Here is a 20,750-nt window from a genome sequence, read left to right on the forward strand (position 1 = left end):
TAGTCTGTTATGGTTGTGAACCCCTCATATGTATATAAGAGTGGTAATCTAGAACAGAGATTTCCGATGCTTTTGTTTGTGTGGAACTCTTGATGGCCATAAGACGTCTGTGTGGAACACCAATACGAATAATTCTAAAAAAAAATTTCATTACACCATTAATGAAAATTTTACAACTTTTGATGCTGTGGAACACCAGAAAATCTCTAGCAAAATACCAGTTGGACATTTAAGATTCAGAACAAGGATAGCCAACCTGCGGCACCACATGGTTCTACATATAGCATTCAATGGGCTCCCCAGAAAAATGGTTAAAATGGTGAGAAATATTCAAAAATGGGGGAATTTCGACTTCCATGTTATTACTTGGTAAGAGAGAGAAAGAACTGTTGATTAAAAAAAATTCTACCTAATGGTTTACCAAATATATATTGCAGCCTGCAAAATAGTATAAAGACACTGGTATATTCATAAGTATCAAGACACTGGTAAATTTCTTTGAAATACAGGTAAATTATATATCAGACTTTTCGCAACCTCAGATCAGGTGAGAATCTGGGGGAAAATCACCGCCTCAACGAGCCAGAAATACAATGCATCAAAATGGTATCATCTTGTAAAATACAGAACATATATATTCAACATACATCTGACTCCCACTAATTCCCCCTCCTCCAACATATAACATTAGATCCAAACCTGTCCTAGATGGCAGCAATATTTCATTTCATACACTACCCAAGCTCTATCAACAACTGTAGGCAGCAATCTTGAAAAATATTAAGTAGCATACATAAAAATTTCTAAGATGGAAAGATGTTTGGTCGCAATATTGGCATGCTTGAGGAAAAAAGGTTGGCCATTTTTTTAAAATAGAAGAATCCCAAATTGAAATATCTACCAATGTTCAAAGAATGATATATTGGGTAGAGACTTTCTCTAGATATTATGCTAAGGCAAACTTTGGCTAAAAATCTAGTTGTATCCTCTGGGAATCACTCCCAGGTCCTCTTGCGACATCGTTTTCAGAAGAGGAAAAAATGGTATAAATTTAAAATGTAAATGATTTCTGTGTTGCAAACTTATCGAGAAAGTCATCAATAAAATTCACAAAGCAATAAATAACTAACAAAATTAACATTAAAACTATATGGGGACGCTCTCAATTTTTTTAACTGCTTTCCAATACTGGAATAGCAGGCAAACATGCAATTCCCCCCCCCCCATTAATAATATTTAATTAGTCTGGTGGCATCTTCGTGATAATACTGGCAGTGTCACCTTATTCTTGAATAAGAATGTTGAGATGCATACGAGCATAAACCTTCAGTAAAAATTGTGAAAATGTCAAAATTCTTATTCACAGATACAGCAAAATAATTTTTTCCCCCCTCAAAAGAATCATACATAAAATAATTCATACAATCAGCAATTTTCGCTTATAAACTCCAGATATTTAATTAAAATTTGGATAACCATGAGGTATCGAGAGGCATGCAAGTCCCTTCAATTGTCATTCCTAGTTCAAAAAGCTTTTCTTAAATATTTTTGTTTTTCCATGGCACGAAACTCTGACTTACTGTACAAAGTACATTCAATTTTTTTTCCCATTGCTCTGTCATTTTACAATTTTTGCATACCTTGAGACATATGGTGGAAGTTCTCGTATCACAGACAGTTGATGCCTACACATGGTACTCAGTGTCCACATTATCACTCTCACATACTCTCAAAACACACGCACACACATACATACATTCCAGCACTTGCGAACTTAAAGTAAAGTTAAAAATGAAGTAATTACAATCTGTTTTAAAAATTTCATGACTCCTGCTCAAATGCACAAGTGAAAATGTTTCAACAAATCTACTGAGGTAAATGGCATGCTCCATAATCACTCGTATGTATTATACATACAGCTGTGAGAAACTCTAGCTAATAACAGGACATTCAAAAAGTGTTACATGATTTATTTTTTTTTAACAGAACATGTTTGAGGTTTCTTAGTTTTTTCCCAATTAATATACACATCATATAAATACGTAATATATATATATATATATATATTATACAATTTTTTTTGTGCTCATATCCTACATGACATTTTTTTCAAGTTAAAAAAATTTTTTTTTTCTTCAGACGGGAAAAAAAGGGATTGAAATTTCTCAGCTTCTTTACATGAATCATGCATTAACACAAAATTTAAATGAAATTAACAGTAAGATTATGAATCTTTTATTAAATTTATAAAGGATCGAGACATATATTTTTGCATATTATCTCTTATGTAGCTATACCTGACATTAAAAATTTTATGAATTGATACACAAATCAGTACTTTCTTATCACTTTGGTGGGGGTTGAAAAATAAAATTATGTCAAAAAATTTCTAATTTTGATATTAAAAAAATAGAGATCAAAAGATTTTAAAAAATGAGTTAAAAATGTGTGAGAAGAACTGAATAGGTCTACCCACAACGATAAAATGAAAAACCAAAACAAAAACCATCACTCATTGAAAATACCCGGTTTGTTCAACCTCTTGGCTGTTTTGATATATTAGGCCAATAAAAGCAAGGAAAAAATTCATATTAGCTCCATTCGATTTGTTAAGTTGATCTGAGTGTTTACAAGTTGTGACAACTGGTTTTTGCAAGCCAAAAACTTTTTTCCCCCTCTTCATGTATTCATCCGCATGTTTTCACACACATCTCAATGCTGTACTCTTTTGTATCTAGCCTAAAAGAAAAATTGGTTTCAAACAATAATAATAGTTTTAAAAGATATTTAACTAGAACCCAAAGGTAAACCAAGATAAAATTTTTGAAGGTTTTGTGCACGAGTAAATTGAAACACATTTGCTGAACAAAAGGAAGAAAAAAAAGCTAGGAGGTGGAGGAGGGCTGTTAAACATTCCCAAGCAAAAAATAGCATAAATGTTAAATATCGTAACTACCTTATGTATGCAACTATCAGAATAAAATTCACATAACACACACATTGTGATGAATATCATGTATTTCTTGCTAAGCAGATAATATCCGGACCTTACAGAACATGAAAATAAAGTTTAAAAAAATGTATTAAACAATGATAATAAAAACACATTCAAAAATCAAATAGCCTTGATAATTATAAAAAAATGCACAAATTTAGATATTATTGATGCATTTATAGCCGCTCTCTATTAAACTAAAGTTCTGGTTTCATACAGTAATAAATAAATTCTTATAATATTGTGAAAACAATTACTGCACTGTCCTTACAAAGGAATAAAATAAGCAATTTACGGGAAAATAAGTATTTAAAAACTTTAAATCAAGAAAAACTCTTTGACATTGCCACAGAAAGTCCAATTTTGATTAGTTGAAACATTTGATGATAGAAGCAATTTTACAAATTAAAAAAATTATATATATTTTTGTAAACTCAAAACAATTTTGATTTTTCAACAAAAGAAATTGCAAATTTTGAGAACAAAACATATTCTACAATTCTAATTAGCTATAATAAAATTCACTTATAGGGAAAAATGTTTTGCATCCATAAACACTTAGAAAAAAAACATGAACATTTCAGCATCCGTTCTCTAACAAAAAAAAGCTACCATTATAGCAAAATAAAAGCTATAACACAAATTATTGAAACATTTACTAAGCCAAACAAAAACGACTTTTGTGCAGCAGAGAAGGTAAAAAACATATCGATTAAACAAGTTAAAAAAAAAAACGACTGTAATAGTAATCGATTTGGCACATTAAAATAAAATCAAGCATAAAAAAAAAGTATAATGAAATTGTGAATGTTTGATTGCATAGGGTACATATTGACAATGCGGCATGTTAATCATAAACCTGCTGCAAAGATAAACAAGATTGATGCAATTCAGTTATATAAACTGTGATCTGAATACATGATGTTCAAAGATTACTAACAGAAGAGAAGCTTAAATTTGTGAATTTCATCACAAAAATGGAATGTGCATATAAAGAGAAAATACTGTAGAGTAATGAAACAGTAGATTGAAGATATATTAGACAGACCTTATAGCCTTGCTTACAAAATCTGGGAGTTGAAAATTACTGGAAAAACTACAGTTCCCAGAATTTTTAACTATTTCATTCACATAAACGGTGGTTCAGACTAGCAAAACTTTCAGTTTTAGAAACTATGTCAGTGGTTCCCAATCAATATATCTATCATATGCTAATGTTGAATTTTTTTTTTGTGAACATGTAAAATACCAGACATTGATGTTCAAATTTAATGAATAGCTGAATGAATAAACACTTCAGTAAACCAACTATTCCACATGATATATGTGCATTGCTGTAATGCAAAGCAAAGAAGGTGCTTCTTTTTGAATGAACAAGAAAAATTAATCTATATTACATCTAAACAAAACTTATCAAAAACTCTCTGATTGAAATACATAACTCTCCAAAGGAGGAAAAAGTAGAAGGAACAAATTATTTAAAAAAAAAAAAATTAAAATTTTAGACACAAGGAATTCAAAAAATGTAATGATTTGAATTGTACAACAAAAAGCTTTATTTTGTGGGATGAAATAAGGATTCTTCCTTTGCAATGCTTGGGTGGCATTCCTTTCATATTAGAGGAAATGTAGTTCAAAAGCAGTAGATTTCAAGCATAATGTAATTGTAAAGTGGCATTCATTAAGGTTTCAGGTTTTTAATGTATTTCAAAACAAATTAAAAACACAACTACATGCAATTATTAAAAAAAAGTGTTTCATGCCTATATCTTGGAGTTCCCCCCCCCCCTTTTTTGTCCTAGGCTCATACGTTTAATCGAAAAAAAGATAGGATTTTCCTTAAGAAATAGAAAATTTGATGGGAACCACTACACTATGGCAAACATAAGTGATTACAGAAATTACAGCAATCACTTGACTAAACATTTTTTACACTAAACGCAAGGAACTGAAGTAACAAAAAATATGTGTATATAATAACGAAAAAAAAAGTTGTTGTTCGAGATTTTTTGACTATGCATAGCCTTAGTTTAAAATCAAAGCATAATTAAATGTGTTTTTTTGTTTTTAAAATGGATCTAGGAACTAAAACAAAAGAAAAAAAGGTATAAGCAAGTAAATTAAAAAAAAATAATAATAACATTAAAAAAACTGGAAGGTACAATATTCTACTAGCACAAAAAACATAAGAAATAATGTATGAATTCAGTTAATACACTGATTTAAAATGTGATTTTACACAATGAAATTTTTCTCCCAACAAAATTTTATAAGCCGAAAAAAAGAATATTTAAAATTTTTTAACAATAAACCTTGCTGTATGTCTAAAGCAAAAGCATAACGTATATTAGTTATTGGGGGCAGCAAAAATGTTTTCTAATTTATAAATTCAGAGATTCCATACAAATAATACGTAAAAAGTACATTGTAAAATAGGAGCCAACCAAACAAAAAATTAAATTTCCACAAAAACAACACATAACAACACAATTTTACTTGTATCTACTGATGTAATATTTTCATTTAAGTAATTTAAAAGAAATTTAAAACAAAAGTATTTCACTTAAAATTCTTTGTCAGATTCGATAACTTAATTTGATTAACTATAATTGTAAGCAAAAGAATCGATAATATTCGGTTCAATGCTGAAGTAATAAAGGTAAGATTGATGGATTTAAGCACGGATAGAAACTGCAGTGCAATTTCCTTATCAATTTCCCTTATTCATTACAATACATAACATAATAATCTTTTTCTTTTACTTCAAAGAATAAACAAAATTTGCAAGACTTCAGAAAAAAGGCCTAAATCTAATTTCCATTCAAGCTTCTACAAAATTAACAATAATCAGGATGCAAAGATAAGACTTTTGCTCTTTTTTTTCAAATCAGTTTTTGCAAAAACTAGGAAGAAAAATAACGTTAGAAAATTGCACTCGACACCAAACATATACAAGAGGATTTTGTTGCTTTTCTCACATGCCCTAAAAAATCCAAGTAATCAATAAACCAGCATATAACAAAGTAAATAGTGCAAGCAATAGCTTCTCCCAACAGTAAAATAAGGCACAAACCTAACAAGACTCACGATTCAATGATCAGAAATCATTTACATTAAAAATACTGGGGAAACAATTTCTTTTTGCAGAGTCAAAGATTAAATTTAAAATGACTGGTGCATTGAAATTACAAGCAAAGCACAATGCAGGCAAACACATTTTTGAAGGAAAACAAAATTGATACTAGGAACTAAACAAATTCATCAAAATAACATTTTAGTTAATATATATATCTATATGAGTGTGGTGTATGCATGTATATATATCATACGCAAATATAATAAAACATTTAAAAAAACATGAACACATTTGCTCAAATACATCTTAGCAACGTTAAAAATTCAAAAAGCAACAGTCATATGAAAAAATAACTTCGAATGAAGAAAAATATACAACATGAAGGAGATGGAACAACATATAAAGTGTGCACCATTTTTCTTCTTCTCCTGCACGTACACAAGCGAAAAATCAAAAGTCAAAACATAATGCATGATTGTATGTAATGAGAAGCGAGGCGATCGTAAACGTATGCTCAAGGCTACATCACATTAAATGGATCGATTTCTAATTTTCCACCACCAAAAAAAAACAAAACAAACACAATAAAGTGATGTGAATAACTATATGAAAAAAAATTATTTACATGCAGTTTCAGGTTTCCTTAATAAAAACTAATTTAAATCGCTTATTTTTTTTCTTCCTACAGAAACCACATCTAAATCTATGTCATATATTAACTGCTAAAACATTAATCGAGAAGTTGAGAAAAGTCTGGATTAGCAGGCGATTGATAATGTTCTTGAGACTGCGGATGTTCCATATTATTGTTGTTGTTAGCATTATTATTACTATTATTATTTTCATTGTTGTGATCATCTTTCTGATGTTGTTCATCGTTGTTCTCGACTGAGTTATGATGAGAATTCATTGAGCCACTTGCCAGAAGTGACAAGCGAGACAAAGGTGTGGTGGTAGGTGCTATTGGGCTGTAACAACCCAGACCCGCTGGAGACTGAAAGCTTTCGTAGTGCCTAGTTGGTCCATGAGGTAACCATCGAGAAACTTGAGTTATCGGGCCGGGCACAGGAGTTGGTGGTGCAGAGTAAAAAGGTCGAGAATCAGAATCATGGTTAGGCATCTGCATTGGAGCAGCTATGGGTATGGGGCTAGTTATTCTGGACTGATGAGCATTCGACATCAGATTGTTGTGGATGTGCATCTGTGACATCGGCTCGTTCAGCTGGTGCGGATTTTGCTGTAAGCTGTTATTGCCCTGAAACAATTTGCTGGGCAGGAAACGTGGAGGATGTTCTTCGCCCTCTGAAGATGGACTGGAGAGTTGAGACTGATGAGGACTTGGGGAACTCTGACGAGCTTGAGGTTGATTACAAGACATTGGTCGAGATATGTGGTTGCTAACAGGTGGTTTCAAATCCACTGGAGAATCTGAGTAAGTGTGGCCAAGACCTTGACGTGGACTCTGTAATTCGGCATGCCTGTTGGTCTGACTAGTCACAGACACGGGCTGAGCTGTAGTCGGTGAATGCAAGGGTGAAGTGGTCGACGCTTGTGATGGAACAGGAGAAGGCATCGGAAAAGGGGGCATATGAGGAGTTGGGTGCACCGGTTTCATAAGCTGATTGGCAAAAGTTCGATTGGCCAAACGAGAACCAAATTGTCGTTTGGTGGGTATTTGACCAGCGTGACGCTGCATGTGAGTTTTCAGATTTCCTTTCTGTGAAAAAGTTTTGCCACACAGAGTGCAAGGGAATCTATCGTCTTTGTTATGTGTCCTCAAATGAGTTTGCATGTTGCCTTTTTGCGAAAAACACTTGCCGCAAAGACCACAGGCAAAAGGTTTTTCCTTCGTGTGAACACTTCTTATATGTGTCTTCAGATTACCCTTCTGCGTGAATCGTTTACCACAAGCGTCGCAACCGTAATCTCTCTCTCCTGTATGAATTTTCATGTGTGTATCGACGTTGCCCTTCTGAGTAAAACATTTTCCACATGCTTGGCATGCATATGGTTTTTCTCCAGTATGAATCATCATGTGGGTCTTAAGATTTCCTTTCTGAGTAAAAAACTTGTGACACACCGGGCACGGAAACTGCTTTGTTGGCAGAGGCCTAGGTTTTCCCATAGACATGTTGGGTAAAGAAACTGGTACTACTTGATTCTGAGGGGGAGGAGGAGGAGGGGGATGAATCGTGGACTGAATTGATGAGGTCGGCACTGTATTCACATTTGATGCACTCGGCATGAGGTTCATAGGCTTTTCTGATGGCGAGTTCGTAACTATTGGGCTGCTAGCCATTCGCTGTACATTATTATTGGCTGAAGAGCCCTCCGTTCTGAGAGTGTTGCACAGGCTTAAGTACTGCTGACAAATATCACAAGGATAAGGTTTGTCCTTCGCATCTGGATGAGGACATTTCGGCGGTGGAGGCGGTTCGTTGATTGCAGACATTTTCTCAATATAACTAGAGGCTGCAGCTAACTGCGATATCCCAGTGCTAAAATGCAATGGATTTTTCTTCAAGAAGAGATCGGTAAGACTGGCTTGATAACCAGGTGGCCAGCTCTTCTGCGTCAAAGATGATGAAGCCATCCAAGGATATGTGCCGTTCTGCATTGTGCCTGAGTTTATATTACACCTATGAAGAAGGGGGGGGGGGGGGAGAAGGTAAAAATTAAATAAAATTAGCTCAATATATTTGCTTAACATTTTTGATCTATCAAAATGAAAAGATAAAAATCTCAAGATGATGGTCAATATTTTCACCATAATATATTTAGTAAGTATATTAAGTATAAAATACAGTGAAATCTCCCAACAACAGCCACTAACGGGGCCATGAAAATGTGCCGCTATTGGGAAAGGTTAGTTTCATTTTTCATTTCTGGAAAAAAAATTCTGATCAACATATTGTGAAATGACAATCCATTCTACTGATTACGATAGTTATATAATTGATTATATTAATATTATAGTAATTGATTAATCAATCTTCAGTTTTTATTATGACATCCTAAAATTCTGGCTTGCAGTGATCAGGTAAAACACAAGTAGCAAGAAACACTGATACAAATCAAGATGGTGCACCAGCCCCCTCTTTGTTCATACAGAACCTTCAACTAGACCTTTCCAGGATGTTCAAGTCCAATCTGATAACTGAAGACATAAGCGCTGACATACATCCTTATTAAGAAAAAAAAAAGATTGACACATCCCTTTTAAAAAATTAATACCCTGAACATTTCTATTCCTATTTGCAAGCACCATTTTTTGGATTAAACCATCCCTTGATGTAGGGAGTGCCTAATAAACAAAGGGTTTCTAGCAGGGTTAGGGTTTTGAACAGGATACGTGGGAAAAACTGTCCAAAACCTCCAGGTTTCAAAATGTTATGTGGAAACCTTTGTTTTTTTCCCCCATAACACTAACATATTAAAAAAAATACTAGCAAACAATAAAGCTAACTAAATCAAAAATATTTCAAAAAGGTGTCATTTGGTTTTTTTCTAAGTTAATTGTTTCACCAAATTTATGGTTTTAGGCTGGAAATCTGATAGTAAATTAATATCACTCATATAACTGTTTACATAAACACTGTTTTCAATTTTTTAGTTTGTTGTAAATGTTATTTCTACTTCACATCTTATTTTTCATGTATGATTATGAAGCAGGTACTGTATTTAGGACAGTGCTTGTCCAAAACCCTGCCAAATCTGTCCAAACATTTATCTTTAAAAAATACATTATATTGAAGGTACCAAATACACATAGCCACAGTTATAATGATTGCATTATTGTGAAACTAAACATAAATATTATTTTTTATTAGATACCAATATAATGATGTGAATAAATATCAATGGTGTAGTGCTTATTTAATGCAAATTGTTCTATTTTGACTTTTCAAACTTTTTTCTTTAAATTTTCAAGTGAACTTTCTATTTTACATTCTCAAAAACTAATTATAAATAAAGAAAAATATCCAAAGAAAATGAGGCGAATATGTAGCACCTACACATAACTAACAGAACACAATTTCACAAACACTGATTACGCCTACACGATGATAAAAGACTTCAAGAACCAAAATTTTTGTTAAATTTAAATTGTTGCTCTTATGAGGCTAGAAGCTAATACTTCACAGAATAAATTCAAGCTATATTTACAATTCTATCACATGGGGGACAGCAATAAGAAAAAACACTAGAAAAAGGCTTATATCAAAAGACTGTCTTTAACACATTTTTTATTTTTGTGTCCCCCAAGTTATGCATCAATTGAAAGAATATTTTCAATTTTTGTTATCTTAGAAATCATCTTGGCACAGATAAGGCAGCTAAATTTATTACGTGTTATCAAATGTTAAAAGGCGCAGCTGCACTTGATTATTAGTGTTCGATTATTACGTAAGTTTAATTTCATTCTGTAGTCATATCTATTGCTTTTTTCTAATTTTCATGTGACAAATTTCTATCCCATTCTTGTATCTTTCATATTTCCATAAATCTAATAAACCTCAAGACAGTTCAGTTTTCAATTGTTTGATAACCTGATATCAGTCAAGTAACCCTTTGCACATACTGTTTTGAATTTCAAAATTTTATTATATTTAATGTAATTTTAATAATATAATATAATTTATATAATATAAAGTTTATAATTTGATTATAGAAGTTACCTCTTCATCAAATTGCAAAGTTTTTCACTTATAGTTATAAATAGGAGGTTTTGGACAGTATGGTAAAAATCGTGGTTTTTACCGTACTGTCCAAAACCTTGCCAATCCTGGTTTCTAGCAATCCAATCTTATAACTCGTCTTCTGTTAGCCCTTATATGATCTCTTCAAGTGTTTTCCTCTCTACTGCCTTCAATATACCCATCTGGCATTTGTACCCAGGAAAAGAAAGCATACTTAATCTTTTCCCCCATAAAGTTCTAGGAGATTATGACATCTTCTGGCAATATGGGAAAACTCCCTGAAAATTATTTTTTCTCATCACGATATGCATATTTTCCCCCGACTCCATGTCCAAAGTGGCCATTGTTCTGAGGTTGCTTGTAATGTTAAGTCCATGAGACCAGTTTGATTATAACAAAATTTGGTCATTGTTCGGAGATTATCATTATCAGAGGTAGCCGTTAGAGGAAATTTTACTGTGCTTTACTAAGCTTGAATTATTCTCTCAAATTCACTGGAAAAAACAAATTTCAATCAAGATCTTGTATTAGAGATTAAAATATAGGCAATTCTATATAAATGTATTCAATATGTGGAATGAATATTTTCCTTTCGAGACATGTTTATTGCAGGATTGGCAGGTTTTGACACACGGCAGTTTTTGACGGTTTAAACTGTCATGTCAAAAACCTTTGTCAAAATAATATAAAAATTCCCATCGGAAATACACATGTTAATTGCATGTAATGTTCAAAGTGACTATGTTATACAAGGAATAAATATTTAATATGATTCTAAAATAATTTTCTACTCTCTACAGAATTATTTTGGACAAAATATAAATGGAATTTTTTCCTTATAAAATATACAATTTGAATAAAGCATAGCATAAACACTGGAAGGAAAACTATGGAATGATTTGATTCATTCAACTATTCTCTGATTCAAGATGATTCTTGACTTTCCAAAATTTCTTCAACTGCTTATATATATATGTGCTTTGATATAAACCATCTGGTGTACTCTTTTTAGAATATATAAGTGTTTAAAAAAGTTCATTACATTTCATATATATAATGTTGATTTCTTTAGATAAAAATATACAGATATACACAAATACAGAAACACAAATATATCTCAGATATATCACAAATATATCCCAGATATATCAAATATCTAGATAAATCACTGAGATACTCTTATTGTGCATAACATTGAAATGTACCTAGCGATCAAAATACTAAATTGTAGAACTAAAATATCATTTAATTTGGCAATGCTAGCTTGTACATGACACTTAAGAAACTCCTGTTACTTATCCTTAGTCAAACTTAGTTATTCTTAATTACAGTCTAAGTTTGATATTCACCGAGATATTCAAATTCAAATATCCAAGAAAAGATGGAAAAGACTGCATAAATGAGGGAAAGGAGCATTGTCCGTTAGTTTTTGCTGTTCTTTCATACTATTTCTCCGATTTTTAATTCAAATATCTTAGCGAATATTGTTCTTAGAAACATGGAATTTTTCTGTTTGCCTCAGGAGATACAGAACAACAACTTTCCACTTGGGGGTCATTCAAGTATTACGTCAGCATCGGGGGGGGGGGGGGTTCCGAATTTGCTGACTTTTGATGACGGGGGGGGGGGGTTTGAAGGTCGCTTACATCATCAACCACCACTTTTTGAAGATATGAAATATTCCAAGCTGCTGATGAAAATTTTGCTGGGGGGGGGGGGGGTGTCAAAAACAGCTGAAAATCTGCTTACGTAATACTTGAATGACCCCCTGGAAGTTAGAGGACAAGGGGACCATATAAAAATTTAGAGATTTTTTTTATTTTTGTGACACACCATATTTTCCCTCTCAAAGCTGGTACAGGGAAATTTTTGAATGACTTTTGAGCATTTTTTGAATTGTTAGCATACCTCTATGACAGAGGGTTGATGATATAAAGACTGCATTAGCACTTACAGGACACCCTGTATCTGGGTTTAAACTAGATAAAAAATCGAAAATGAGGGGAAATGCTTTAGCAAAACGCTACAATGCTAATGATTTATGGTTGGATGTCTTCTCGTTTCGTTCCTCCTGTACGCATTTTTGCGAAAGTGGCTACTACTTCTTTCGCATTCTAAGATTCTCTTTCGCACTTTGCAAAAAATGCGACCACAGCTTAAACCCTGCTCTGTACATGAATTGATATCATCATCTTGGGCCCCCCCCCCCATTCTTTACATCATCATCAAGATGGACCTGGAGGCCCGATCGGTTCTACTCATGACCATTTTAGCAGCATCAGCCCTCTATAGACCCCACACCCTGAAGTAGCCCCCCCCCGAGGGATCTTTTGCTGGCCTGGCAGCCCCCCCCCCCGTAGGAGTCATGCCCCACACCTTGCTGGGAGTACCTGTATGCAAATTTACTCACTTATTCTACAAAAAAAAGAGTATCAAATCTGTTTCTCTCACTAAGGTGGGCCCCTTCTATGCACTCAAGGCCCAGGCTATATTTGCGTGGGCACATGTGTTAACATGGCCCAGGCTCTATGGACAGTTTTGCTTCATTCTGAAAGTATTCATATTTTTCTTCATCATATTTCACGTGAAGATTCATTTCTTTTATCTGAAATTATTTCTACGGAGTTTTGTGGTCCCCTTGGCAGCCTGTGATGGCTTCCCTTCAACCTGTTCTCGCCCGTAGTCCCCCACCTGGTGTATATTGGGGCCATATGGCTCCCAAGTTGAGGAACTGATCTATAGCGTAGAATCAAAATACTGGTAAATATTGGAGAAGACAGAGAGTGCCTCAGGACCAATACAGGTTTACAGAGCTGTGTCTAGGGAAGGACAAGTGGGTTCTAGGACCTCAGGCAACAAATTCTACCTTTTACCTCTGCTTCAACATTACACAGGAAGATCATAATGCAAACTTAAGCTGGCTGACCAAGTACCTAGTTGCTATCCTAAATCTCTTTCCTTAATATATATTCACATCAGCCAGCTGTTAAAAACCTTCGGATGGATAACGGAAAGTGATATCATCCTTGGATAAGTCACCATTTGGTGGCAGTGTCAGCAATTATGAGCTTTGGCCTGAATTAGGTCTGACCGTTCATGTACAGTCCCATTCAGTGCACACGAATTCTAAGGAAAGATTGAGATATTCATTGCCTTTGTAGTTTAGTGAACTCACCTGGCAAGTGACAGGATATGGGTTCGATTCCCCGCAAGGAAAAATGAATTTTTCCCTCTTTCCTAAATATACCTTCACATCAGCCAGCTGTTAAAAAACTTTGTATTGATAACGGAGAGTGACACCATCCTCAAATACTTTGTTGCAGAGCATGTGTGTAAAGAGCAATTTTTTGTTGATTTTCTTTTACTTTGAAGCTTACAATCCAAAATTTTTTCTTCCATAGTTTGAATCACAAAGAAGATAGTTAGACCGATATATTTGAGAAGTAATACTACTTCAGCACATTTATTTTATGTGCTATTTTTGAGGCTCCATACATTCTCTTTAAGGTCCTGTATAAGCAGTACAATTTGAATTAGATTTTTAAGTTTTTTTAGCCTTCAAAAAATACTTGTCACAAAAATTATGAACACAACTATCAGTTCAAAAAAAAAAAAAAAAACCCTTGAGCATTTAAGGACTACTCATTTTAAGTTTGTATGTTTCAAAAGCTTTATACATTTAATCTAGAGATGTAAAATTCTCGGTAATAATCTTTAAGAGAATATTATTTATTTCTCATCTAGGGGAATATTCTATCTGGAAAGGCTACTATTGTAAATAACTTGAAAATATTAATCTGGGTGAGACTATTCTCAAGTTATAATAAATTTCATACCTTTCGGGCTATAATGGCATGTTCCACGCTTCTTTGAAGCAGATGTTTTGTCCACTGACGCTTTTGCTGGAGGCACAGAAGGATCAACCTCGTAGTTGTGGCATTGAACAAGTGATGTGTTGATGGGACGTGACAGCTTCTGATGTGGTGAGTCGGGATCAGGGTCTTCAAATTTGAATGGGAGGGGATCTGAATTCAGAAGAGACCATCTTGATCTTGGTATTTCTGATTGTCGGGTGCCATTGTTCAAGTGCACTTGACAGTTAGATAATCTTTTGTGAATTTGGATCCCCGTTCAAATTTGAAGACTCTGATCCCCACCCTACCCAATCAGAAGCTGCCACCTCCCATCAGCATCAAGACGTCACTTGCTCGACGTCACAATGACGAGACTGTTCTTTCCACATCTCCAGCAAAAGTGTCAGGGGACAACAGTCATCCAAGGAGGTCGTTTCATCTCCTTGCTTGTCCAAAACAGCACTGAAGATGTACATTGCAGTAATGGACGAAACGTATACTTCAAAGAAGTCTGGAACATGCCATAATAGCCCTCAAGGTATGAAATTTATTATGAACTCTAGTCATGACAGCCTGCCTTCTCTATTCTCAAGTTATTTATATATTCAAAATTTATTTATCTTTCAAAAGGGAATTATGCGTATTGGAAGGGTGTATATGCCATCAGTGACTAAAAAAAGCTGCACTGAAGGCTTTTCGGATTGACGTCATTTCCTCACAATCATAAATGCCGACATAAAAAAAATTAAAATTTAATTTTAACATACATTAACCCTAGAATACTAACTCAAATAAAACTGTATGTTGCCTGTATTACAGACTATGTTTATGAGATGTAGAGTTAGTATTCTAGGGTTTATAAAACGAATTCCTGGTGATTAATTATAAATGGATGATTAATAAAATTAATGAAAATAAAATTTATTTAATTTATATCACGCAATAAAAAGTAATAAATATCATGTATAATAAAAACATATATTATAAAAGTAATAAATATCATAACATATGAATATAATCCTAATGACTTTAGAAGTTTCAGGAAACAAACCTCCAGGTTACCCCAGCACTCTTTGGTAGGTATTATCACATGATTGAAAAATGAAAAGCATCTATCGGCACGATGTACTTGAGCTGAGAATGATTAATTTATATTTGATGATTAATCCTTAAGAAATTGTAAATCTATATATAAAAAAACGAATGTATGTCTGTCTGTTTGTCCTTTATGCATTACTACACCATTCATCCGATCGCTATGAAACTTTGGGAAGTTGAGTACACTCCCGCAAAGGTTTCTGGCATTGTTTATTATTTTTTTTTCCTTTCCTTCAAATTTCCTTTCTTCTGAGATCGCAGCAACGCGCGACAGGTAAGCTAGTCAGATATAATCAGGACAATTTTTCTGCCTTCAGGTATGACCTCCAAGTAGAACAGTGATAAACAATTTCAAAATGCCCTCATGATGCTATAGCGTCAGTGTCGCGCGGTTGTTACTATCAGGGTTCGTTGATATATATATCACAATATATACAGTCGAATCCCATTTTAACAAATACAGTTATAGCAAAAATCCAGTTTTAACAAAGACATTTATAATCCCCTAGATGAGTTTACATAGGAACAATGCAAAAACCTGGAATTCCTTTATAACGATAATTTATTGTAACAAATCGATTTCTCCGGTCTCTTGGAGTTTGTTATAACGGGATTTAACTGCAACGGATATTTTTTTTTATTTTCAAAATATCAAGACGTGTGATATTTTCCATATTTTTAGTCAAAAAAGGATTTGGCATTTTCATTAGTAAATGAGTTTATAAATCATAAATTAATTCATCTGTAAATAAATAAACAGATTTGTTCAAACATGAAATATTCAGTCGAGAATGAGCTGATATTTTCAGTTGAGAATGAGTCTGACATTTTCAGTTCAGAAGAGTCTGATATTTTCATTCAAGGATGGTTTGACATTTTCAGTCACAAATAGGATAATATTTTCACAGTCTGGTATTTTCAGTTGTAAATGGCTGATATTTCCAGTCAAAAATGGGCTGATAGTTTTAATTGAGGATGGACAGATATTTTCAATTAAGAATGGTTTGATATTTTCAGTCAAAAATGGGCTGATATTTTCAATCTAGTACGATTTGATACTTTCAGCCAAGAATGGCTTGATATTTTCAGCCAAAAATGAGCTGATGTTTACAGTCAACAGTGAGTTGATATTTACAGTCAACAGTGAGTTGATATTTTCAGTTGAGAATGGGACGATATTTTCAGTTGAGAATGGGACGATATTTTCAGTTGAGAATGGGACGATATTTTCAGTTGAGAATGGGACGATATTTTCAGTCGAGGATGTTTTGATATTTTCAGTCAAGGATGGGCTGATATTTTCAGTCAAGGATGGACTGATATTTTTAGAAACAAATTGGCTGATATTTTCAGTCAATAATGAATTGATATCTTCAGTCAATAATGAATTGATATCTTCAGTCAATAATGAATTGATATCTTCAGTCAACAATGAATTGATATCTTCAGTCAATAATGAATTGATATCTTCAGTCAATAATGAATTGATATCTTCAGTCAATAATGAATTGATATCTTCAGTCAATAATGAATTGATATCTTCAGTCACGAATGGCTTGGTATTTTTCAATCTGGGAAAGTTTGCTATTTCCAGTCGAAGATATTTTGATATTTGCAGTTGAGAATGGTTCGATATTTTCAGTCATTTTTCTTTTTGAAAACTCTGGATCTAAATTACAGCCAATATTTACTTTTGGTAAGTAAATAAAGATTATGATAAATATTGTAACCATATTGTAAATATTGGAAAATATTGCAACTTTTAAATAAGATATTTTTTTCAAGCAAATGTACTTATAATTTACTGCAAGGCATGGTAAACACCAGTTGCCGGGTCACCATGGTGACTAGAAAATTGGTGTATTTTGCCTAAAATTTGTTAAATAGTACATTTGAGTAATATGGGTATAATCTATATATATATAAACAAATGTATGTCTGTCTGTTTGTCCTTTATGCATTACTACGCCATTCATCCGATCGCCATGAAACTTTGGGAAGGTGTTGAGTACACTCCCGCGAAGGTCTCTGGCATAGTTTTTTTTTCTTCCTTTCCTACACACACACACACACACTTCCTTGAATTTCCTTTCTTCTGAGATCACAGCAATGCGCGATGGGTAAGTTACTAGCCCATAAATTGCATCGCCAAATTTCGTTGGTGATTTCTTACATTGGCGATGCTGAGGTGAACAGTGCATTTTAGCCCAAACCTAAAGAATCTGGTAGTTTCGGACTAATTGAAGAAATCGTGCTTACAAACTTTCAGATTAACTGGGAATTGTTGACGCCCCCGTGGAAGTAAATAGCAATAGAGCCCTTTACTTGTTCAGTTGGTTGGCAAAATTGCTTTGATAACATGAAATTCTATGCAAAAATGTCTTACAGAATTCACTGTTGCAAGACCAAAACTCAATTTCATAACTATAGAGTAGTGCTGCAGTCGTTAATGAAAATGCACACTTCTGAGAGGGAAAAAACCAGTCGGTCGTCATCCCGTTCGCACTCAACGAAGTCTTCTCTTTCACTATTTGTATGAATAAAATTTTCATTGTTTATTTTCATGTTATTTTGTGAAGTTAAAGTTGGTGACCCAGACGTGATAATAACAAAGTGATTTTTCTTGTTTCCTGAGAACAGCACGTTTTTGTGAATAACTATAGGACCACAAGAGTTTTATTCAATCATTAACATTAAACAAAACAATGTAAAAGACATTTTAGTGTGGTTAACCCTAAAATACCAACTAAAATAAAACTGTATGTGTTACGTGTATTCCCCAAAGTAGAATACTTCGCATTGTTCTGCAACAAGCCCCCAGCTGACTGGAAATGTTCTGTTGTGTGTTGTAAAAATCACCATAATAATGTTTTCTACACTTTTCTTAGAATTATTCCAGATTGTTCTGCGACCTACATTTCAGCATATTCTACTTTGGGACCTATATTACTGACTGCATTTCTGAAACGTAGAGTTAGTATCCAGGGTTAAAGCAGCTTGGTTCAACCATTTTTTCCCCAGACAGAGCGAAACACGGAAATTCGCTTTTAGTGAGAACTTTGTTATAACAAAAATTTTCCTTGTGATTGTGAACAGATTTTTATCATATATAGAAAAGATTAGGCATAACGTGTTTAGAAATCTTGGGCGGAATCAAGATTTGGGGGAGAGCCAGCAATATTTTCCAGAGCCCCCGTACAAATTTGGAAATACATGCACACCTATTTACATACTTACCCTCGAAAATTGTGGCCAGATCTCATTATCACGAGGCCCTTTCTATACTTGAGGCCCCCGAAGGATGTCCAAGTGGGCGTTAAGGCAGCACAGAGTGTCTCAAACCCAATATTTTTTATTATGGAGATTGCAGCAAATATCGGTGGGCTTGGGCCAGATACAAGTTTATGAATATGAGAATAAGAAAAAAAATTTTAATGCTTAATAGTAAAATTTACAGTTTTACTCCACGTATTAAAAAAAAAACTTCAGGAAGCCATCACAAATATTTGAATACCAAGAGTTTACACAACAAATATTTGAATATTTATCACAGTATTTTTATGAACATGAAATTAAAAAAAAAGAAATCTTAATTTAAGGTAGAGGAAAAACTAGAATTATTTGTCAATCTTTGTCATCCTTGAGGGATATAAAGTGGGAGAATCCCAATGTAAACACTAACACTATTATTTTGAATTGAAAAAAAAAAAAAAAAAAACACTTACTGATCGCGATCCAACCAGTTCTACGCCTGAGTAGTAGCTAAGGCAAAGTTACACGAGTAGTAGAAATTCGGCGGGCTTAAAAAATAATCAATTGACATTAGAAAAACGACACTAAAAAGTTCAAAATAAAAACGATTCATTCCCAGGTGAGTAAAAAACAAAATCCAGCCTCAGCAGACATCCGACAGCCGGACAGGCGACCGAATGCCAGACTGCGTCTATTTGGACGCATCCGTCAAACCAACAATTCTTCGTTGAGGGACCGTACATCAGGCATCGATGAAAAAAGAGAGACGCTGTCGTCTGGCAGAAATCTGCATCCAACGAAAGAAAATCAGCGGGCGACAAAATGGCATCGGGATGTCGATTTTTTTTTTTTTTTTTCAAACAACAATAACAACAACAACAACGGAGAAGAAGAAGAAGAAAAAAAAAAACTTATGAAACACGTCCTAAAAACATTTCGCACCCAAAAACTTATCGACGTCCACCGCGATCGCTAACGTTGAAAGGATTTTAGGATGTTAAAAGAAAAAAAAAAAGAAATGCCAATGGTATCGTGAAGAAAAAAAAAACTAGTAGATCCTTCAATTCAGTTTTATGTATGTTTTGGAAACGACCAATCTAACGGGACTTTTCATCTTTGACATTTCTGGGATATTTTTCTTTCATGTTTCAAAAATTTAACTTTTCACTCAAGTTTGAAATCCTCGCACAGAATTTAATTTTGTTCTCTTAAGAAAATTGAAGATTCATAAAAAAAAAACTCTCTATACATCAATGACCATAATTCACTAGAGAAATTCAGTTCATCGCCAAAATAATTGCTGGCTGCCATTAAAACTGCTGAAATATGCTAACCAACATGATATAATCAAAATAAGATGAATGTAAATGTCTAAATTCAATCTAAATTTTAACTTATTTCAGCAAAATTATGAAACAATTCCAAGATTCAAAAATACGTGACATCACCAACTGTCGCCAAAAAAGTTGCCAAACGTTGGAAAAATCACCAACTGTATTTTTAAAGTTTGGTTAAAAGTAACGGAAAATAATGAGCTAATCTAAATCTGAAAAAGAACTTAAATTTCTGACGCGAATAACCACACATGGTTGCAGTGAAGATCGTAAATGTTAGTAAGTTTATTTATTTCATTAAAAAGTTCAGAAGGACAGGAATACGGAAAAAGAAACGGCAATGTCCCGGATTTATTGTTAGTTGTGTGGTCAAGTGATGAAAAAGTGAATTAAAATGTACTTATATATAATTTTATTTATATTGGACATTTGAAAGTGTTG

General features: G+C 33.6%; 1 protein-coding gene across 1 annotated transcript; it reads right to left on the reverse strand.

Annotated features, from left to right (window-relative positions):
• Positions 1-4,227: 4,227 nt before the first annotated feature.
• Positions 4,228-19,988, reverse strand: LOC149076924 (uncharacterized). Its single transcript, XM_089244644.1, has 2 exons — positions 19,449-19,988; positions 4,228-8,710 (listed from the first exon to the last, which is right to left on the reverse strand). Exon 2 carries the CDS (start codon positions 8,686-8,688, stop codon positions 6,802-6,804), a length of 1,887 nt encoding a protein of 628 aa, XP_089100770.1. The 5' UTR covers positions 8,689-8,710; positions 19,449-19,988; the 3' UTR covers positions 4,228-6,801.
• Between the last annotated feature and the right edge of the window lie 762 nt (positions 19,989-20,750).

The sequence above is a fragment of the Pholcus phalangioides genome, unplaced genomic scaffold (assembly GCF_987345545.1).
Source record: "Pholcus phalangioides strain wild (caught in Gottingen) unplaced genomic scaffold, Ppha-v1.0 ptg000015l_1, whole genome shotgun sequence".
Classification (NCBI taxonomy): Eukaryota; Metazoa; Arthropoda; class Arachnida; order Araneae; family Pholcidae; genus Pholcus; species Pholcus phalangioides.